This window comes from Athalia rosae, chromosome 5 (assembly GCF_917208135.1).
Source record: "Athalia rosae chromosome 5, iyAthRosa1.1, whole genome shotgun sequence".
NCBI lineage: Eukaryota > Metazoa > Arthropoda > Insecta > Hymenoptera > Athaliidae > Athalia > Athalia rosae.
Window position 1 is genome coordinate 13,578,018 of NC_064030.1, and position 24,244 is coordinate 13,602,261.

Sequence of the window (24,244 nt, forward strand, 5' to 3'; positions counted from 1 at the left end):
TTGCGTGTTTGGATGGTTACAATATCTTCGAATTGGTATCCGTAGTGGTGGAAGTGGTGAAAAATCTGGAAGACCAAAGACCTCAAAAGGTTATGTACCGCACGATGTGATTTGTCACAAAATACCTCATACATCGTGGGTCTGAATAGCGTAAGGTAGATGGGGGTGTGCAAAGGAAGGTGAACTCGCGCTAGTTTCGATGGTTACTGCATCTTCGAATCGGTATCCGTAGTGATCGTTTTTGGCGTCTTGGCGGCGGTCAAAAATCCAGAAGACTTTGAGGTTACGTTCCGCGCGATGTGATTTGTCGAAAAATGCCTCATACATCGCGGGTCTGAGTAGCGTGAGGTAGGGAGTGCGCGAAGGAAGGTGAACCCGCGCGTGTTTCCACGGTTATAATATCTTCGCGTTGGTATCCGTGGCGATGGTTTTTGGTGTGTCGGAGGTGGCGGCGGTGGTTTTGGTATTAACATATGAAGAGGAGGGGTGTGTGATACATATTAACGTGTAATATTCATATGGAGATTTCTCCCGGTGGCATCAGCAGAAGAGGAGCAGCACATTATGGATCTAACAACCCGTAGAACGCGAGCCCCTGCGTATAGTAGGTAGTCCGCCTACCCGGCTAACCGTATCTACATAAATGCCGGCATCTGGCGCGATTTGCTTTTCAAACTCAACCACGAAACGCGGAACTGGAATAGCGCAACGCGAAATTGGTAAATGCTAAATGGGAGATTCGAAATTCGAAATTCGAAATGCCGCTACCGTGCGTACGTCGTGTACGCAGTTATATGCCAACCGAATGCGCGACTCCCCCGTCATCATCATTATTATTATTATCATTATTATTATTATTATTATTATGTAATATACCTTATCAACCTTATTCCAGAATTCAAAATGACACCCAGCCTAACCTTCTATTATATATCCTGTATTTATTTATATCCACATAAAGAGCTGGCAAACGTGTCAAAATACCTCTGGATACCACGTACCGCGTGATGTGGTTATTACGTACAAATTGAAAGCGTGTCTACGTACGTACCAATTTCGTATATTACATGATACAACACCTCGCTACGAGTAGCATAGAAATTTGGCATCCAACGAACGATTGTAACGACACGGCAAAAATTTAGGACCGATAATTTTTCTCAGGATTTTTTTTTTTTTTTTTCACCGAATTCCAAGATGTGCACACGTGTGTGTGGTGAAAAAAAGGAAAACGCGAAAAAAGTAACAAAAATAGATAAATAAATAAGGACACCAAACCAGAAAAAGAAAGACCAAAAAACTAGAATGAATGAAAGTTTGCGGTGAAAGGAAAGTTTTCAAGTTATTTGTCTTCTTTTCTCTCCGCAGTCTGTCTATACAATTACTTTTTCTTTTTTCTTTTTTTCTCCGATCTTCGGTTTCGACTACATATATATATATACATATATATATATATCCTTTGATTCCGTTATACCTATACGCAGCGTATAGACGGTATTCCGAATCCATGGGGATGAACATGACGTATATAATATTTATACACAAACCATATTTATATGAAAGAAGAAGAAGAAAAAAAGAAGGAAAAATAAAATATAGAAAGATCACAATATAGTGTAGTAGGTAATAACGTAAGATCCCAACGGACGTAATGTTATAGAAACAAAAAAGAAAAAGAAAAAGATGAAAAAAAAAATGTAACGAAACCGTTGTGGCGATACAGTACGATCGTACGTATATTTTTGACGTTTTCCATCCGATGGAATGAAGTGGTAATAAAATTGAGAAAAAAAAATGAAAAAGGAGAAGGAAATTTGTTTTTTTTTTTTTTACGTCGCGACAAACGGAAAATGGATTGAACGTCTGAAAAACGAGAAAATGGATCGGTGGAACAAAGTAAAAAAAAAGAAAAAGAAGAAGTTTCACAACACTCCAGATCGTGAAATAGTGTGTACTTTTTTGATTAAATAACGCGTATGCGCGTACCTGCATTTACACGATCGAAAATATCATGATTTGTTATCAAAGCAGATTTTACCACACAGCGTTCCACTGTACACACGTTGTTGTCTATGCGCATACATCATCGGAAGTCGTGTACCGTACATAACCACCGTGCGTAGGTCTGCAAAAGTTAATTTTTTCGTTTTCCTTTTTTGTTTTTTTTTTTCTGTGTTTTTTTTTTTCAGGAGCGTACCGGGTATGTAGATTTTACAGTTCGCGCGCGCGGAGCACTTGTATTCAGGATATTTTGTTAACAAAAAGCTCGGCAGCTAACTTTCGAACGAAAAACATGTATGCACGCATAGGTATATAACAGCGAGAAACTGAGGTTTACTCGCCGATGATTAATTCAATCTAACGGCATTACGTACGTACCCACGTACGTAACTACCTATCTATGTATTGTATAACGCGTCTGTTTGTCGCCGAGTCCTGTGGGACGCGATGGAACGTCGGGAGGAGAAAACTGCGTGTGCGAGAAGCGGCGGCTTTTATTCATTCACTTTTTTCCGTTTTCACTTTCTTTTTATTTCGGTTTTTTAATTTCGTTAAAAAATCCGTCTCGTTACAATTTCATCTGCCTTTTCCCGTTAATCAACGTATTAGCCGTACGGATGGTATTAAGCAATAACGTCGTAAACAACAGACATAAAAATTCGACATTTCGACGTTTGTTTTACATTCTATCATCCGCTGATTACATTCATCGTGTAATAACTCGATTTTTTTTTTTTTTTAAATGTTGGTTGGGACGGTATTGCTCAATAACATCCATATGTACATATAGTTTTGTTGCACTGATCAAACAAAGTCACATCTCGTTATACTTATGTAATTCATGTATTTGTGTTTGTATGTACTCTGGTATCTATGAATGAATTTCTGCGGCAAAAAATTCATAACTATACATACATATAATTGAATAAATGAACGGATAGCGATGAATTTTCGTTTTCTGTTTGATATGGGGTAAATTTTTTTTCAAAGACTGAATCTATCCTTTACATATGTACTCTTATATACATATATACACGTATATGCAAATAACTGATCGTATGTATACGAAAATTTTACAAAATTTTGCTTATTGGTGATGATAGATTTATTTATATATTTATTTATTTTGTTCACTTTGTTTTGAACAACTGAACAAAATATTTTTTTCCTTCACTCCGTTCCTTTTCCTCTTCCTTTTTCTTTCTCTAAACGTTTGAACAACATGGATTGAATCTCGTTTACCGCTTGAGGTACGTACATACATACATACTCGTATCTATATACACGTATATATATATATACGGACAAAACTCCGTTAAAACGAAAGGCGAAAGCAAAAAATTAAACAAGAAAAAAAGAAACACGTACAGATGTATACGTATTGTATATTACATATGTGTGGGCAATAAAAAGTTTTCGAAATCGGAAAACTTTTATTCGTTTTCCATCCCCTGTGGTTTATTCTGTACATATACGTATATGTATGTATATACTTGTACTTGTACTTGTACTTGTATGTACGTACGTACATTATACCCATATAAGGATAAGCTAGAGAACGTTTTCTCGTTTCTCGCTGCATGTGGACATTGTGCGCACCGAAAAAAAAAACGGCGGCAGCGATCGTACTGAAATTTTTATAAAAAATAAAGTAGAAAAAAAAAATGACGCAAAACAAATTCAACGAGCAAATCGTAGGCGAGGGCGGATGTTTTTCCTCCCCGTCAAAAAAGGAAAAATGAGAAAAGGTAATTGCCGGACAATTTTTGTTCGCGAGTTAAAAAAACCAAGTTCATTTTTATTTTCTTTTATTTATTTATTTTTTTTTTGTTTTCCCTCTACAAAATTTACCCTACAGCTTTTGAACGCGGAGCAGCAGCGACCGCAGGTTTGTTTGAGAACGGCAAGTCGATGGAAAACAAAACGTGTTTGGAAATTGCGAAAAATAAGAAGAAAAGGAAGCCTACCGGTTGAGGAAAAATCAGGCGCGTACACGTATCTTACGACGTTACATAATCCACGGACGTGGATCGCGATGACGTGTCCCCCCGTAATGGGGAAGGAGATTGGATAATTCATATGAAATTGGCGCGATGTTTTATCATAGGTTATGTTTGAACCCTTGACACCCATTAAATGTCAGACATGTCGTATATTTCGTCGAAAGTTCTCTTTGCATAGGTCGCGGGACCGCGTCGTTCAATTGATGCAAGCGATATCGCGGGGCTCCGGTGGTGGTGGTGGTGGTGGTGGTTTTATCGCGACACGCGTGGAACCTACACGGCGTCAGAAGGCGGCGCGGTAGGTGGCGCGGGGGTGACGCGCGCTTTTCAGTTTCCACTTTCCACTTTCCAATCTCCTGCACGTAGCTCCCGTGCGATAGACGGAGGACGAAGGATGCGAAGGAAGCGGAGCGTGCACGCGGGCGGGCGGGAGGGACTTCGTATTAAAAGTTTGATCCGCTTCTCATAACTGAAATTCAATATAAACTCTCTGAATAGAGTTTTCAAGACTTTTCGGTTGCGATATGTCATATCATTACTACACTAATACCACCTGTGTGTATCTACACTGTACTTTCGCCATACCTATGCACTTTGACGCTATCTTGACAATTTGTTTTTTTTTTCTTTCCTTCTTTTTTTCTGTGACTCAAAATCACTTTCCCGTACGAGAGCAAGTTTTTTTCCAAATGTTTTTTTTTCGGCAAAAAAAATTTTACAACTGGATATTTTCTACCGAACCAATTCGACCCCCCATTTTCTTCGCAGAACTTTTAACCAACCCACTTACTTCGATCGCCTGTCCCTCCCTCTTCCGAAGAAAATAAAGAAAATCTCATGCCAAATTCCACCATGTCGCCGCTCTGGTGAAAAAAGGACTCATCTCAATTTTGGAATGCGTCCTGATCCAAAAAACAATCGAGATACGTCCTTTTTCTACCGCAAAGCGACGACATGTAGGTAAATTTTTAATTCCAAAAAATGTTGTCCGAGAGTGAAATATTTTCTATTTTTTTGACGACACTTTTTTTTCTTTCTGTTTCAAGTTCTTTTTTTTTGTTCTCCTTTTTTTTCGCATATCTCCGGAATAATAATTGAAACGAAAAATGAAAACGGAAAAATAAAAATCGTCCTCTGATTTTTGAGTGATTTATTTAACGAAGCTTTTTTTCTGGCGTAAAAAAAGGGCGAAGGGGTGCGTGGGGAGATCTCGCGGCGGAGGCCCTTCCAGCGGAGAGAATGAACAAGAGAGCGAGTGAAAGAGGATAATTGGACGGAGTGTTATTATCCTGCGAAGGGTGTAGTGGTAGAATGTAGAAAGTAGAAGCTCGTGGTGCACCTGGTTTACACCCATACGGTATACGTAAATATACCTATGTATACGTATCCCCGTACACGTACATACGTACGAATGGTGGTAACGCAGAGGCATAATTGACTTGTCTAATTTATTTTTGAATGTCAAAAAATTAGGTCAACGGGTGTCGTAATATATTACACCGCACCGCCGTCCTAACGGTCGACTTATTATTCTTATTCTTCTGTTCATTTTCAGTTTTTTTTTTTCTTCTTTCTCTTTTTTCATCTTCTAGTTTTTGGTTATTCGTCAACCGTGAAATTTGACATTTATTTTATAACCGGTATGCCAGCAGTGGCGCCAACAGCAACGCTATACGTATGGATAGTATATGACGATACGCGGAAACATTTTTTTTTCCTTTTTTTTTAAACGTTTTTCTACTCCATTTTCTTGCTTTCTTTTTTTTTTCGAACCGAAAATAAAGTTTTCGGACAAGAATTATTTTTCACAAATTTATGAATAATCGAACATCCCTTCAATATTTTCGGGTATATGTACGCGAATGAGATGGGAAGTTTTTTTTTTTTTTTTTTTTTCACATCGAATCTTTGGACCAAATCTTTGAGGAGCGTAAAAATTGGCTCAAGGACCATTACCGTTGCCTGCTTCACGAGAGGCTGCAGTGAAGCATTATCATCGCTCGTTGGATGGGGAATTAGAATCGAACTTTTTTCGAGTTTTTTCAACCTGCTCGTATTAAAATTTAAATCCATGTTGAAATTTTGCGGGCAGTAGGTAGTCGCGGGGACCTCGGTAAACTTGATTGGAAATTCAGGCTTTCCGATTCGAGTTTTTTTTTTTTTTTTTTTCTCTCTTCTTCTCGTGCCCGCCTCGGACGCGAACCGGTAGAATTGAGCTCTATATTATCGATCGAGAATAAAATACGTTATTTCCCATTTTTCGAAAGTATATCCGACAATTAGCTTTCCTCGGAAAAACTTTGAACGCGTTTATCTAAAAACTACGTTTTCCTAGTCAGTGGAGACGATTTCTCTGGAACCACTGAACCAATCCTTATGAAATCTCAATCATATTTTCTACACATGAATAGCTCTAGCGCAAACTTGAACCGTGTTCAACTTTTGATTTTGACTTTTTATTTGGGGCCAAAAACAGCGAAAAAAATCGTCGTCTTTTGTTCTCATTTGATAAAATCTCCACCACTGTCGTATAACTGAATCGAAATATTTTTGATTTGTTGATTTTTAATGTACCGTTATAAAAATATCACCGCCTGCTGCAGAAACCTACAAATTTTGCGAGGAGTTACGTTTGCTTGTGATTTTTATGCATAAAAAGTTTTGAAAAACAAAATGAATAGAAATTTGTTTTATGATTTTCAAAACTGTGTTTGATGAGCTCAACAATCTTCGTATTATCATCTCTGGAAATACTTTCGAAAAACTTGTACAAAAATAGCATTTTTTGAGAGCCTAAACCAGAATGATCCCTTAAGAAAAAAAAGATCGCCGATACCGGGATGTTGGTCCATTCAACAATTTTGATATACTTTTAAGTGACTTCCTGCGGATTTTTATGAAAAAGAAACTGATTGAATAATCATTTACGAACGTCGATTGATTCGCACGTCACGTCATCGCCGTGTGTGTGTGTGAATACGATATCCCTCGAGAGACTGGACCAATCGAACCAATTTCACTTTTATCAAGTTGAAAATTTGTTGCGATCGAACCCTGTCGAATTTCACTGCTGTAACTATCATCGTTCGTTCATAATTAATTACAGAAGTGATCACCGTAGGAAATTTCATCGTGTCATTTCCATCGGCAAAAAATAATGTAGAGCGAAACTCACCAGAGCGCGTGGCGGGAGTTTTCATTTCGCATTCATAGATGGCGCGCCGGTAGTCTCGACCTGACGTTTCTCACTCTTCCAACTTTCATTGCAATAAGACGAGCGCACGAGGCCTGCACTTGTGGATCATCCAATTTCTTTTTCATTCTCTTTCATTCGCACCAACCCGCCGGAGATCTGCGCTTACAATTTCCCATGCCTTTGAAAATTTGTTTCGTCGACGAAAAGCGACTACGGAAAACGGTCAACGGATGCGAATTCTGTGGAAGAAAATCACGTTTCAAAATATCCCAAAGATCGTAGCGGGGATCTGACGAATGGAGTGTGTCAAAATATACGTTCGCGCTTACATGATACATATCTGTACAGCGAGGTATACACAATTTAACATAATCTACGAGGCGCGTGGGAAACGGGGCGTCACTTAATCCGCGCCGTTTCATTGTTTTCGGCGAAACTTATTGCTTGCGCCTATTATATTATCATAGTTACACGATACACACCACGTGTAACACTGATCCGTGCAGCTAAAATTTTCAACAATAGATACAATGCAGGGATATGTATAGCTGTATACACGAGATGATGAAAGATGATGTTCGAAACTTCTATCAAGCGAATTTTGATGCAGACGGGAGAGGAAGGAATCCTTGCAATTCCAAAATCGTTAAACTCTTCCGATTCTAAAGTTTCGAATAATTATCCACGAAATGATTCACCCAGATAACCGATACTTGATAATCGGATTTTTTTGAATTCTGATGCCTCTGTAATGAGCCTACTAAACAGATAAGAAAATAGCGAATTTTTTCCTCTAGAATGCTGCAGTAAGATTTTTTCCAAATTTTGTCTTCGGACGATGAATTTTTTTCTCTTTCTCTTGAGCGAGTTTTTTTTTTTCGTTTTTTTTTCACCATCGCGTATCTCATCGGGAATATGCCTGCAGGATCGATGAAATCTTGCAGTTGGCACCCTCGGAAAAATGCGGAAAATGAAAAAAAGAGCATAAATAAAAAAATGTAGTGTCGGATAAATTCTGAAACAACAAAAAAACAAGTGAAACTTTATCGGTACGGCGCGTGTCATCGATACTTAATTAAATGTCGACGCCGCATGTGTTAAACCCTTATTATCCTTTACGCTCGCCTTATAACCCTGTGTCATTTTCCTTTCTACTTTTCCGCTTTGCAGATTTTCACACAAAACCGCTTTGATCAAAACGATCCCGTCTGGCGTTTGGCGAGAAGAAAATGTACGACGAAAAAAAAGCTTGAGAAGAAAATAACGACGAGAAATTTTGCGAAAGTTTCTAAATTCTCTGGTTAAATTTCATCGGAGAGGATTAAAATGAAAATCTCCGGAGATTTTGAGGAAGTTTTTCAACGACCACGTAATTGAACTGTTTTACCTGGCGAATTTTGAATATTGTAATTTTCTGCTAAGATTGAAAAATTTGTTTTCGAATACACGAATAAAGAGAAACCAAGAGAAAGAAAGAGGAGACAACAAAAATTGCATTGAACTGGCTTCGAATTGATGCAAAACGAAGAAAGGTGGCGGGGTACAGATGGAATCGAGTCGAGGCTGGAAAGTTCGATTCAAATTTGTTCGGTAAAACTTTTTACTGTTCAAGGTTTCCTCCCCCGCACTCACTCTGCCTGTGCGGTGTAGTCCCAGCAGATTCCCATATATTTCTATAACACTTGGAAATCACATTTTCAATAGGATAACGACGCGATCAATCAATCGGAGCGATTTCGCATAGCGGCACCGCCGCCAGCAGCTCTGCAGAATTTCACCTTATCTTTTGGCGGCCGTTTTAAATCGCTATTCGAATCCATAAATTTTCCAAAAATTTTCTACCACCGCTCTCGTGTACATCGAAAGTAAAGGGGTATGATATATCGGCGAAATAAGGTGAACTTTCTACAACAAAAGTTTCGCACTTAATTCTCCCTTCTTTCTTTTCGTCTCCTTTTTTCTTCCTCCACATTCATATCCTCCGATCTCATTTTTAATCCGCCTTGTATCGAAAATAAATTAAAAAGTAATTGAAATATCTATACGGAAACTGAGCTTCAGATATGGTGAAAATAATATTCGTATATGTCAGAAAAAAAAAATTGCCGATGTTCGTCGTTGTAATTGACGAGAAATACATATATGTATTGCATGTGTATTTAAGTATGTATATAAAGCAGAAATTTTGTAAGCAATTTAAAATGCATTTCATGTGTTATGTATTTTAATTATAAAACTATTTAACCTACCGGATTAACATACTGAAACGACGTAATATCCCGATTCTGAACGATGCACGTTTACCTACATACCTATACGCACATGTACACGTATGTTTAAGTATGTAGAAGTGCATTAATGAAAATTTACAACGTTCCATAATTTTGTTATAATGAATTAATCGGTGCATCAAGAATAGCCTATATAGAGAGTGGAATCTGAATATATCAACGACGTGCAAAATCTAATTCCCAAATCAACGCCGTCTACAATTCTTTCTAATTTTTTCAAAAACTTTTTTAAACTTCTACACACATTCTCGCAGGTGCGATCTACATTTTCGTTTTTGTCATTGTTTTTTTCTCATAAAATTGAAAGCAAATATCGTCACAGATTGAAAATCCGACGACGAACTAACGTTCGTTTTTTCCAACGATTGACAAATTTTTCTATTTTATTTTTTTCGGCTCAACGAAAAAAGAAAAGTAAACGGATACAGCCCAGGTCTTTTGTATCCGCAGTAAAGTCGACCCAATTTTCTATATTTCTAGTCATTTTAGGAATTGTTTTTTTTCCCCCTTTTGTTTTTGCTTCTTCAATCTCCGGATTTTCCAACACGTTTTTTCACCGGTATACGTAGGCACGCAGTTACATGTATTTTTCATACATACCCTTTCTCGCATAGATACCAGGTTATTGTTACCCTTGAAGTTTTTTTCTCCTGCAGAACGCGCGGAAGTTTTTTAGGACAATGCTGCAGCCTCCTCTCTCATTCTGAAGATAGTCTGAAGGCCGCATTGTCTGAAAAACTCATCTATGTATAGGGTTGATAAGCCGAGAGTAAATCTATATATAGCTACACGAGAATACCTTCGGATTTCACTATACACCGGTGCTACACTACTTTTTCCCAAAAATGAGAGAGAAAAAAAAAAAATTAGAAAGAAAAATAAGGTCGATCCAACCTCCTTTCAATCCTTTCCCGACCTTTCGATGTTCTCTTAAGATATTTAGGAATCAAAATTGAAAAATCTACATCTTCGGATACCAGATTAATATAGAAAATGAAAAAAAAAAAAGGATAAAAAGAATTCCGATAAAAAATGCTCCAGAAAGAAGGAGGGCGTCGCGTTATTGGAGGGATAAAATCAATTCCGGTGACACGTTCCCCTCTGTTCCCCACGGTTAGAAAAAAAAAAAAAAAAGAACGGAACCAGAAAAAAAAAAAAAATGGGGAAAGAAAAATCAGTAGGGAGAAAAAAAAAGAAAGAATTGATAATAAAAAAGTAGAATAAAATGAATGAAAGAAGTAAAAAAAAATCCGACGCGCGATCAGTGCACGGGCTGGCTGTATAGGCGCGGGTGATTGATGAAAGACAGATGCGACTTGGATAAAGGAAATGATACCCAAAACCCGTCGGCGTTGTCGGATATATACCCCGTACGGCGTGCGTGAAGCCGATAGACTGTATGAAAATATTTTTTCCTGAATTTATTAAATCAACAATGAGAATTTTCATTAAAATTTTTTTCATCTGATATAGGAAAATCGTGAAAATGCAGGGTGAAAAAAGTAAAGCGTTGAACGAAAATTTTGCGCGAAGAATGTCGCGGTCATGTGACTCGAGAGAAAAAAGTTGGTGAATCCAAAAGTGTACGCCTCGTGCGCTCGTTTTGTTGCAATGAAAGTTGAAAGCGTGAGAAACGTCAGGTCGAGACTACCGGCGCGCCATCTATGAATGCGAAATGAAAACTCCCGCCACGCGCTCTGGTGAGTTTCTCTCTACATTATTTTTTGCCGATGGAAATGACACGATGAAATTTCGTACGTTGATCACTTCTGTCATTAATTATGAACGAGCGATGATAGTTACAGCAGTGAAATTCGACAGGGTTCGATTGCACCAAATTTTCAACTAGATTAAAATTAGATGGGCTCGATGGTTATGACGTGACGTACGAACCAATCGACGTCCGCGAATAAATATTCGACGAGTTTTTTTTCTGTAACAATCCGAATAAAATCACTTCAAATCATATCACAATTGTCGAATGGACTGTCTAGTTCAATATAAATGATTCCGTATGAAATTAATCGCGATGATCCGAAGCCCGTCCGAGATGTACGAGAGAGAAAAAAAGGTCGGTTGCGCCCTTAAGTTTCCAAGTCGTCGATTCGAAACAATGTAAATATTGCAGGTGGGTAAGCAGGTTTATACGTAAGGACGAAAGCCATAGACGAAATTCAAGTTGTAGATTGCCGAGTGAAAAGTAGAGGTGACACAAGATGTAGGGGCAAAGATTTCCCGCTGAAATGACACCGATTTCTTTCACAAACGGCACAAAAGATTGAATAAGGGCCAAATAAGAGGGTCCTTTCGCCAAATTGCTAGGTGAGACACACACCTGAGACGCACGACCGTCCCAGGCAAGCCCCACCCATACCTTTCTCCCCACGACTCATCTCGGGGTAGGAATCTTCCAACCCAACCTGACCTAACTTTGGCTCATCCAAAGCCCCTTTCTGACTGGCAAGAAGACACGTTTGCAAGAGACAAATGTGCCACCCATACATCTGCACCCTCCGAGCCGCCCTTCTTCTCCCCCCCTTTTCTCCGCCGCTCTTCTTTGCTCTCCTCGGTGTCCGCGCGTTGTTATAGTTGGAAGCAGCCCCCCGAGGTACCTTGGCAAAGTATTAGGAAACGTCCTGATAAATCATGTTGCCCTGTGACGTCATTCTCGCACTTTGAAAATTCTCGAGGGATTGACCCAATCCTATGCCGCGTATTTATCTAACCCAACAACCTGTGCAAAGCACATAGAGTTATATCCCGCACCTTGAAACCTGGATCTATAGTCGCGTTAGACGGCGAACCTGCGAAACGGATACTAAAAGGGATGGAAAATTTTTCAATTTTTTTTTCGTCTCGTCCCTTTTTTTCTTTTTTTTTTTTTTTTACCTGCAAACTCTCAAACGACGATTCTCGGAAAAAATTCTAATCGCTAAGTACATTCGTCATTATTTTAGCGTCGAAAAAAAATTCCATCCAATAATCCCTTGTTTCCTACTCAAAGGGGGAAAAAAATTGGATCAAAAAAATATGAAAAATCAAGAAGTGCGGGGGTCGAATTTTCCGCAAAAATTTACATCCCGTTCGGTCATCCTTTCATTTTTTGTTTTGTTTCCTCTTTTTCAAAATAACTACGTCACGTCTGAGTTTTATCTTCACAGGGTGATTTTTTTTCCTCGGCCCACGGCCTACGGTGGATATTCTCTTTTGTTTCGTTTAATAAATTTATTTCTGTATCCTTTTTTTCGTCGTCGTTTCTTTGCCGGTGTCCAGGTTTCACCCGGCAACGGGAAAATATCCAAGTTGAACAACATCGTTGGGCAAACGGCGCGGCGTGCTCCATTATACGTGTAACGCGGACGAGGACGGAGGAAAAGGGTCCTGGCTGAGGAAAACGTCTCTCTCTCTCTCTCTACGATTTCGCGGATAGCAAGACCGTTGGAAACGCGATACATTTGATAGATCGTTCCGCCATTTGAAACGGTGCTCTTCGAGAGCTCTTTATAACAGGGGGGGAAAAACGAAACGGAACGTAGAAGCGTTAAGAGAGTCTCGTATGTCTGACGTATCAACTAACTCGTGGCTTGGACTATGCGCGCTCCCACGGGGTCTCGCCGAGCTCTTCCGATGCACCCTACCCTTCGCATATCTTTTCACGGTCTCTCTCCGCTTCTTCTCCTTCGAGGATACAGCGTGGCGGAGGAATTTTTTATTTCCTTTTATCGTGGCTCGAGTTTCTCTTATTTTTCCATCCGCCGCAACCGAAACTTGCACCGCGTCTAGCCGGCAACGCGATGACTTTTCAACTCCTCAACCTAACCTCCGGTCTCCGCGGCTTTCTTCCACCGCATTTCTACGAGAACGTGTTCGTGTGTTTCGCTCCGTTTAACGACCGAAAAATATAAATAAATTCAAAACTCCTTCGCGCAGAACCTGCGAACGATCGAACGTACGCTCTAATTTGTTCTCGCTGACGGATCTACCTCGCATCGCCTCACCTAACCTCCGAACGGACGAATTCTATTCGCTCTCCGGTTTGTTCTCGCCGTCGAATCAATCGGCCTAGGAATTTCACTTTCAGAAAAAAAATCGAAGAACTGTATTTCTGTCGCATGAAAAAAAAAAGATAGTTTCTTCTCGTTTTATCATTATCATCTCAAGATAAAATGGTTCAAACGACCTGACCAGATATCGTTTCGAAAAATCACCTCAGGTTGGCATCTCGCGTTGCAAATAATTGAAATTATTCAACCGAAACAATTACGCCGTTCGCCCGCTAGGTCGCGCGATTCTCGCAGTAGAAAGTGTTTGGCCGAACTCCAAAAGTTTCTCTAATTAATATCCACGCTTTAACGAATCCGAGTAACGCACGACGCTATATCATTACACGTTAATTATTAATTTCAGTTAAAAATTACCCCACGGTAGAACGAAAAAAAAAAAAAAAGACAAAGGAACAAAAGAAAAAAAAATAGAACACGGAGTGGAAGGGGGGAAAATATGATAACGCACACCGCAGCCTCATCTCGCCGATCGATTCGGCAGAGAGTAAAATATAAAATATTCAAAATGGCGACTGTTTTAGAGGTCGTAGGTTGGACGTTGAAGAGGCACGAGGTACCAAAGGGTAATGGGGGTACGGGGTGGTGGTGGTGGTGGTGGTTAGGGGGTTGCGAGTGAAAAGTAACTTTTGCTGCATGGATTAGACTGTACGGTGGTTTCTACGGGACGTCATAACTATACGGTAAGAGTCGTCGCTTCCCGGACTAGACTTGGAATCTAGTCACGCTTTATATGCTGCCGGTTTACTACGATATTATTACCCCCGCTGAAATGTCTGGGCGAGAGATGCTCCCCTGCAAGAAAACGAAGGCGGATAACGCCGCCCGTCTCATCTACGACGGGTAGACTCGACGTTGGCGGTGGCGGTGTATAATAACGGGCGTGTAGACGCCGCGAATACCTACAAGGGGGTGTATTTTTTTTGTTTTTGTTTTTTTTTTTTTCCAAATTATACGTGTTTTCTTCCCGAGAGTTTATCTGACCTGATAAAAGTTGAAATTACAGACGACGCGCGGGTAACAACCTCTGAAAGACAAAAAAAAAAATAAAAAAAAGAAAGAAATTCCGACGCGGCGCCCGTCATTAAATACAGATATTCGTTCGACTCGGAATTTTTCAACATTACGGATAACATGCAAATTCAGCTGTATAATTTCATTCGCGAAATTTCGATTCCTCGACTCGATCTGAATATCGTTGAATTCAGCCCCGATCAATCACCGACGACGAATTATACATCGTCGGTTCTCCTTCTCGCCGATCGTCGCCTACTTCGATTACTTTGTCGTTATTTCGGCGATACCCCGACAGGCGCGCTTGTCGATTATTATTTTTTCACGTTCTGAACGCCGAGTCCACGCGTTTTGAAAACACGGATGTGACGCGCGCGTACATGCAATCCTCCCGTCGGCATTGGCGCGTTCCACAACCGGAATCGTCGTCTGCTATCTGATCCAATAACGTTAACGAATTTGACAGTTATTTGATTGACCGTAATCTCTATCAACCCGTACGTCAACCTGCCCCGCGAAATAACCGAATCAAATTCCACGGCGAATTCGTACCGATTGTGGCGGCTAATGACTGCGATGGAAAAAAAAATGAAAAAAAAAAAAACAACAACTTGTTTAATCGCTCGCGGTTTTTTTTTAACGGACTTCGATATCTTCGATTTGCGGGGATCGGTGGGGGGGGGGAGGGGGGAGGAACGAAAGGGGCAGACGGGTAAGACGAGGACGAACCGTTTATTCTGACTGCTATATTCCGCCCTAAAGGAATTCAATTTCGAATCCCGAGCTCACTTTTCACCTGTCCTAAACACACCGACTTACCATAACAGACAACTGGATAACCGTGGAGGCTGGTTGTATCGTATATATATATATATATATATATATATACGAGCTCATCGGTAAAGTTTCGTCGGTGAGCTTTGAGTTCGGATCCGACTGGCTAGAGGATATCAGAAATTACCTCGAAACTTGTGTTTTCCCAGTAGTTCCGACAAGAAAGTTCGCTTAATTACCCATCTAATGCCCGGATGAAATTCTCGCCTGTTTCGCGATTGTTCAATTATCGCGTCGTTTCGTTTATTCCGTTTTCGTATGATTTCGCATATCTTTTTTGTTTTCTCCCCTCGTTTTCGTTTTGGGGAGACGAACGAAATTTCGCAAATTTCGTCAAAAAAAAAAAAAAACGAGGACTCCGCGGGCGCCGTGCTCGAATATCAGGTGCGAAAACATACGTCCCGGTAAGTTTTAATTGAGGAAATAATAAGATACGTTCGTTTCGTTCGCCTCTCGTGTCGCGTCAGAAAAGTAATACCGACCCCTAGAGTTGAGACACCACGTGATCTCTCGAGAACGTAATAAGACCCTGTGCGAGAGAAAAAAAAAACAAAAAAAAACAAAGAAAAAACAAAGAAAAAAGAAAAACGCTTCCGTCGTGTGAAATAAGACGAGGAATATAACGTCGTCAAACAATTTTTATTTCGAAATAGTTGGGATAAATGAAAAACTAGAATTCAAAGGACGGGATCTGTTTTGTTTTGTTTTGTTTTTTTTATTTTTTGTTTTCTTTACTTTTTTAGAAGCAAGCGGTTTTAATAACCCCCTTGGTTGCCATCCGCCCGTTGGGTACGGAGTTCCGTTCGAGTTTCTGATAATTTTAGCCTCAGTTTTCGGGGTGTAATTCACTGTGGGGAACAATCTTAGCACTTCTGTACAACAAAGGCGAACGAGGGAAGATTATTCAAAACTGACCATACCCAAGGGTTCTCTTAGAGGGTTTCCAAAACGTTCAAGAAATCGTTTGATGAATTCAAACCGGAGAATATATTAGGGTGTTAAGACGTCCGAAAAGCAACTTTGAATCCCCCGAGGGTAACACTCCCCGCTGGGGAAACTCCACTTTGACTCTCTCGATTAAACCAATTACCGTGGAGAGCGCTGGAAATTTCCGAATCAAAACGAAACAAACATGAAAATTGGCATCACATTTTTTTTTTTTTTTTTTTTTCTCGAAACTGCAGCGATTTCACAGTTTTTTTTTTGTTTTTTTTTTTTTCTACCGTCGCCGTACATCCGTCGTCCGTTCGAATCGTCCGTTTGATTAATACCATCGGTAGATGTGTCAATGATTGCTATTTATAATATAAAACGCATCGGTTCCAGTTCCAATTTAACCAACGGATCAACAGCTCTCATCAGTATGTAAATAATGAGGACGTGTGCGCCATTAAACCATTGAATGAAATTACCTTCCGCATAATCCCAATCTGCCCGTTACCGATCGCCCTCCCACCTATATGTATATATACGTATACGTGTACCCGGCAACGAGAGCGGCAGCCAATTATTCCAAAATCGCTAATATCTCGATCAACAAAGAAATCAATTCTTCCGCAATCAACGTTAACATAAATTGACGGCCGGTTCTTTCTATTTTCAAGCGATCGGTACGCGTGTCGAACGCCGTTATACCGAAGTTCGAAAACAAACAAGATCGTCCGGTGATAAATTTATTTATTTTTCTTTCACAAAATGTGCATCATCTGTTTCGCCCGTTCCCGTCCGCAAGGTCGAACCACCTCGTATTTTATGTTCATGGGGTTTAATTCATGCTTTATCGATTCAAGTGCCTGTTAAATAGGCTACGGCCACCCCATAACGCCGCGTTAATACCTGACGCGCTGAATTCGACCCCACTAAATCTTTTCAATGATCTAATGATCTTGCCGATCGCCGCTTTGTCCGCCCGAACGTACTCGATGTGGCAAAGAAAAAAAAAAAAACAACAAATGGAAGGGTAGCTCGGACGGACGAGTTCAAGTGAAATCAATTCGAGTCCGACCGACCGACCGACCGACCGACTGACGTATAAAATATACAGTGAATTTAACGGGCGAGGATATAACGGACGAACGAAATGCACAGAGCGAGCGCGCAGCTGGAACCGAACCAAACTCGACATACGAGAGACCCGAATACCGAAGATTCTACCGGCGGGGTCTATTAAAGTTACGTTTAATGGAAGTTGGCATTATAACACCACCTGCAGTTCGCAACATCCGAATGTTATTAACCCTACGACCGGGATGCTACGTAGCCTGCAGTCGCTTCTTCACAACACTGTTACGCCACGAGGGTGTAAAGCACGTATAAAGTCTCCTATGACGTTAGCGCTGCGAGCCCGGGAAAACCACCGCACACCGCGACTATTGAAACGCTTAAATCACACGCCGCGCGTAACTATAACTTCAGCTACTAGTTCCGCAGCCTCCGATCCGTGGCGATCTTTTACCTTTCGTTGAGAAATTTTACCACCAATCCCGCGGTTCTGTCGGCGGTGTAAAATTTGACCGGCGTGAAGTTAGCCCCCCCCCCCCCCCCACTTTCGGAACATATGAATTTTCTCGATTGTTCCGAATCGCTGTAGATTTGACGGTTTTTGCAGAAAATCGATGTACCAGCGTGAAGTGGAGATCCGGAAAATCAGAAAAGCGTTTTTTCGACTGTCGAAAAACGTGCGGCGAAACAGAATTGGTGAAATTAAAAGGTTTGGGGAGTTGTTCCGAATTTTTTTAGTCGTGCTGAAGATCGACCTAACCTAATTCCGATATTTTACAACTCCAAAAATCAAAATCTTGGATTCGTAATTACGAAATAGGACTGAAAATGCTAAAAAAAAAAAGTAGAGGGCTGCTCAAAAAGCTTATTTCAAGTTTTTTGGCTTCACCATTGAACTTGGGAGGATGCGCTTCTGGAACAATGTTCGGAACAACCTGGAACAATCGAAAGAAATGGAGATTTTCAAAAAGCTAACTTCACGGAGGTCGAAAATGGCGACCATAGATTTCGATGTTCGAAATCAAGGGGTAGCGTCGAGCAATCCGAGCGAAGTTTTCTTGAGAACGTGACCGTTTGCGGATGAAATTTTCGTATAATGGGTTAGATTTTGTACAGGAATGAAGGTAAACTGCAGCAATTATGTCGACCACGGTTCGCGGAGGAAACTTTCAGTAACAAATCGTTGCCCATTAATATCTACTATTAATTAGTGGAAAGCGTTATACGAGGGAATGCAAATCGGAAGACGGTATAAAACCCCTTTCGCTAGTTCTGATATGGTAGTGGTAGTCAGTGGTGGTGCACGGGTACCGCCCAGTTTCAATTATTAATTGCCTGTGGTCCTAGACGCAATTCAAATTCAGCAACGGCTGTTTCTCTCCGTAACACTACTGGCTGCCTATACTCTAGCTAACCTCACCCATCTCCATATTATACCAAGTTAACCTCCGAACGATCGAACTTTTTTCCTTCTTTGATTACACTATTGTACCAGCAAGAACAAATGTGGCTCGACCATCGCGAGGAAACCTTCGGAAATTCGCCCGATATTTCTCCCAAAGCATGAGAAATGTTTTCGTGTCGAGAAACAGCGTTCTTCCGATCATCTACCGTACTTATTTTTATTTCAAACTTGAGGCTGAGATTGTATATGTCACGATCATAGAGTGAAATAACACCAAAACAAAGCTGTTACGCCAAAGGTCATTAGCCGAGTACGTATAAGCACAGAATAACGACTAGTAGAACCAGAAGCGACAATAACGGCGGCTCCTTTGATGTTTCTGTTTTCAGTTTTCGTGGCCTTGAACGGTGGTCGCCATGTTTTGAACAAGTAGATTCTGGTGCGTTGTTTAAAAGATCTATTAATGAACGTAGCTTCGGCGGCCATCTTGTACTAATCTACATGGTCAAAACATGGCCGCCGCTCGCTCAAGGCCACGAAAACTGGCAACAACAAAATGGCGTATAAGGTCGAATTTATCGGCCGATGTATGAAATCGGATGGCCCGATTTCGTGGCTGAAACCATAGAGTAGCTACTTGCTAGAACGTCGTGCGAACGGTACTACAAGGTCTTCGGGGTTTGCAGCCCCGAATTTCCATCGATCGACCGTGCCAAGGGATGGTACCGATCGAAGATGATTTTTTTATCTGTCTTCTTTTTGATTGAAGGAGAATATGAAAGTTTTGGGAGTTTCTTTAGATAATTTCACGAGCGCCTGGACTCACCCCCGTGCCTTTTGACGTTTCGCATAACCTCTTCGGAGCCCTGAGCTGATTAAATTTACGATAATTGTTTGTTTCAGGGTCGGCGAGGACGGTTCATGGGACGAAATGGGCGGCATAGAAACACCGACGAACGACACAAGCTACACGATTCAGAATCTCATACCGTTTACGGTGTACAGTTTTCGTATAGCCGCCGTTAACGCAATGGGACGAAGTCGATCGAGCAAAGAATCTTACTACATGGTCACCTTAAGAGAAGGTAATTCAAACAATTCAATCCTATATATTTTATTTTATTAGGATCCCAAGTCTTCTTTCCGTACACCATCTGGTCGTATAATTTCGAACTACAACGATCGGAACGCATCTCACTAAAAAAAAAAAGAGGAAAAAAAAAGCCGATCCTACTTGCCGCGTTTTTTTTACCGACCATAGGTACACTTCCGTTACCGATCAATTTTTTCATTATCTCAAAGCCGATAATTGACTCGCCTATTTTTTTTCTCTCTCTTCTTCTCTTTCTTTTTCCCCTCGCTTCAATCCGGCATCGACTGGTTCACCACCATGTTACGACTGCGTCACGCAATATTTCACGAATATACGCGTGTACACGTGAATTTAAGTGAGTAGAAAAACCTAGGTGTGTCTATATCATAGAAATTTCCATTTTTCTTCAGACTAAAGACCGTGTTCTTTAATATTTTATTTTTTATTCAACTTTCGTTTCAACGAACGAACAATGAATTATAAGCACGTTGCTAAAAGGGGTCGGGGGAGAGAAGGAGGGGGGAAAGGGGTGGGTGGGTGTATTTCTTGTCTGTACAAGTTAAACAATCGGGAGTAAAATTTTGTGTAAACTTATCTTGTAGCGTAGAGGCTGTAGATTCTGTAGGAATAATTCCAATTAGAATTTTGTCATAATCTGATATCCTACGGGGCGAAGTAAAATGTTATGTACACGCGTACGCGTGTGTATGTAATACATAATAATATACACGTAGGTAAAGTAGCGAATACAAAACCAGTTGATTGAGTTTGGAATTACTTGCCAGATTTCGTAACCAAAACTTAAAGGTTTTCCCCTCAGAGACTCGCTCGCTCGCTCGCTCGCTCTCAAGTTCACCGAGGTTTTCGTGCGGGGACGGGGTAAAATGAATGGGATAGCGTATAATAGCTTCGTTGAAAAGGAAAAAGTGGAAGAACATAATTAAAAGAAATAAAAAACAAAAACGAAAACAGAAAAAAAAAAGACGTACCCGACATAGTATATGAGAACTCTCAACGAAACGACAACGAATGACGAGGAGTTTTGCAAAAAAAAAAAAAAAAGAAAAGAATCTTCACCCTATATTAATTTCTTTTGAATCGGAGGAACGTGAAAAAAAAAAATTCAACGAAATCTTTGTGAATTTTTTGATCGTTTTTTTTTTTGGTCTGTTTTTTTTTTTTCTTCTCACTTCAAATGTTTCTTGGTTTTTGCGATTTTTCGCTTGAATTTTTCGTTCGAAAGGCGACGAGAAAAAAAAAGGAAAAAGAAAAATTAAGAAAATCATTTCGCTGCAGCTGGAAAGATTCGGGTGCATATATTGTACGTATATAGCGAATTCGTGGAACGTTTAAACGCGAACGATAAGTAAGCCACGGTTATGGGTATAGATATACCCTACCATATAGGCGGATAAAAAAGGAAAAAAGCATAGAAAAATAACCAGAAAAAGAAAAAGGAAATAGGGGGTAAGGAAGAGACAGGTATAAAGGGATAGGAACCCGGAGATATTGGCCGAATTGCGAAAAAGAACAAAAGAGTTTCAGCGGAGATAGGAAACGTCCGTCGTAAGGAGTAGCTCTTCTTCTTATTCTTCATCTCTTTTTTTTTTTTTTTTCCTCCTTTTGCTTTCATAGTTGGATGATCACAATGAACGGATATCTGTGGGCTTTTCGTATCATACCTTTGCTATTTTTATCGCCTTCGATTCCTACACATCCCCCACTCGTCCATATATCGCTTAACAATTCGTTAAAAAATTTTCCCCATTAAACATTTTTCAAAATTTCAATTTTTTTTTTATTCTTCCAGTTTTTTTTTTCTCTCCTTGTTGTACTTCTCTCAAAGAACACGATCAACGTGTTCTTTTCAATGCGATTCGTGCAGGACGATTTCGAAAAATTGAAAGAAAAAATTGAAAAACTTTATTGCTATTAATTTTTTCATTGAACCAAATGTTATGGGTTGTTAGAAAAAATTTTTTTATGAGAACTAGAGTACGTCAAATTTTTGTTTCCCTTTTTTTTTTACAACGTCCGGCTTTAAGGCGAACGTAAAAATTTATTTTCTCCGGATAACAAGTTAGATACATAAATATAATACAGAGATAATGAATCACTTTACGCGAGTTGAAGTACGAAACATAAAACCGTGTAACCGTGTCTCCGAGTAATCGAGGTAAAATGATGCACCCAAATAACAGCAGCATAAATTCCGATCGTAATCGTTACACCGTACCTGTACTAAAAAAAGGATTACAAAAATAAAAATGGCGGTGTGTCCAACCGTCGCGTCTTCGCGTTTCGATAATCCGTTTTCTTTTTTGTTTTTTTCTTTTGTTTGCTTTTCTATTTTTTCTTTCGTTCACCTGATTTTTTTCTTATTTTTTTGATTTTGCCTTGTTTTTCTCTTCTTCCAGAGCAGCCGGCCGATAAGTACGACGCGGATAATATATATTTGGGCCGGGATGATATCCGCTCCCACGTGTTACGTGTTGCAGTTTCAACTGCACCTGCACCACCTTTTCGAATAATACCTATAACTGCATATGAGAACGGTTTTCGCATAGATATAGCACGGGAAGAGAGAGAGGGAGAGAGAGAGAGAGAGAGAGAGAGAGAGAGAGAGAGAGAGAGAGAGAGAGAGAGAGAGAGAGAGAGAGAGAGAGAGAGCGAGAGCGAGATAGCCGAGAGCCGGGGAACTCTGATAGCTTTAACTGAATTTCTGCCGGCGGATCAATAGCTTTGGATGCTGCGCTGCACCGACTCAAATCGTACCTACTCAACCCGGCGAGGGAATCCCTAAATCCCTCCAACGGCCTATCTCTAGACCGATGGATTCTGCATTTTTATTACATGCGGGGAGCCGACGGGGGAGGTGGGGGGGGGGGGGGGGGGGCACGAGTGACACACCTATGTATGCACAGATGCAGGTATACCCATAAGTATATGTGTGTGTGTATATGTATACTCATAAACCCGCACATATGCGATGAGGCGCGACTTTCTTTTTATGCATATGCTACCTGCATACTTTTCTTTTTCTGCAATTTTATTTCGCGCATACACGCGAATTGGAAAAACAAATGGATATCGTTTCGACCTAATTCAACGAACGAATACTTTTCGAAAACCTGACCTAAGCCAACCCAGGCACTTTTCTCTGTGTATGTAATTATCGCTTTTTCTTTTTTCTTCTTTTTTTTTTTGTTTGCTCAAATTTTGAAGAAGAAGAAAAAATGGAATTGTTTCTAGTTCTAGCGAGTATTTTTTTTTCTTTTTTTTTTATTGACGTATCGTAAAAATTTGCATTTTTTTTTAATTCCATTTTTGTTTTCTTCTTTCGTTTATCTGTACCTTTTTTCTTCGCTTTTCACACATCGTCGTTTGTAGTAAATTCTTCTGTACAGCGAGCGCGTTTCGAGTTCATTAATTATAGTAAAGTTGCTAATGCGTATGCAGAAGGGATTATACGAAAGTTTTTATCAGGTATACGTATTAATATAGGGCGTATAATTTCAAAGCACCGCACGTACCGTGCAATCATTTAAAAAATGAAAAAAAAAAACAGAAAGAAAAAAAGAAACGAAGAGAAAGAAGAGAAAAAAAAAATCCACATCGTCGACGAGCGTTCCCTAATTTTATGATTCTTGAAAAAAAAAATTCTATATCCATAATTATTAGAATAATTCATTGCGTTTAATTTGGAAAAAAATGGATTTTAAATCTACAAGTTTTCTGTTATTGCAGGTATATTAATGTAAGACTTTTTTATGTATCGCATCTACAAATTGTTCCGCCATAAATGAAATTGAATTTGGTTTTTATGATGTTTTACTTTTATTTGTTTCCTTTTTAATGTTTTATATCCTTTTATTTTCCTTCCGAACGACCGAAACTATATGTATAATAAAGTTAATAACGATATTAGTTAACCTGAATTTAGTATCGGCGGTATAGTGTACAGTAAATTCACCGTAAAAGCAACCGTTTTCACTTATTAAACCTATACGGAGCTCCGGCGTTAAAAATCTTCGACATAAATACGCTAAGATGGCCACCGTGAAACACTGCAGGGAGAAAATGAGGCGCGAGCTTGGTGTTCATTTTTATTCAATTATTTCGCAAAAGTTCGTGATAATATTATATGCGGCGGCGGCGGCGGTGCCGCTGCTGTTTCAGAATTCATTTTGTTTCTCTCGTTCGTTCTTGAACTTTTTCTATTTTTTCGTTTTTTTTTTCTCTTCCCCACTGCCGATATTATGTTTTCCATAGGAGAAAAGAGAAAAAAAAAAGAAGAAATTGAACGAACGAAAGAAAAAAAGAATCGGGTACGTCTTTCTCTGGA

The 24,244-nt window shown here is 39.9% G+C and overlaps 1 protein-coding gene across 5 annotated transcripts in view; it reads left to right on the top strand.

Annotated features, from left to right (window-relative positions):
* Positions 1–24,244, top strand: part of LOC105684350 (tyrosine-protein phosphatase 99A-like) — a 294,338-nt gene that overhangs the window by 248,036 nt on the left and 22,058 nt on the right. For all 5 annotated transcript variants that reach the window (XM_048656205.1, XM_048656208.1, XM_048656206.1 and 2 more), the window contains one exon: positions 19,710–19,891. In XM_048656205.1, coding sequence (XP_048512162.1) covers positions 19,710–19,891 — 182 coding nt within the window. The remainder of the gene's footprint in view (positions 1–19,709; positions 19,892–24,244) is intronic.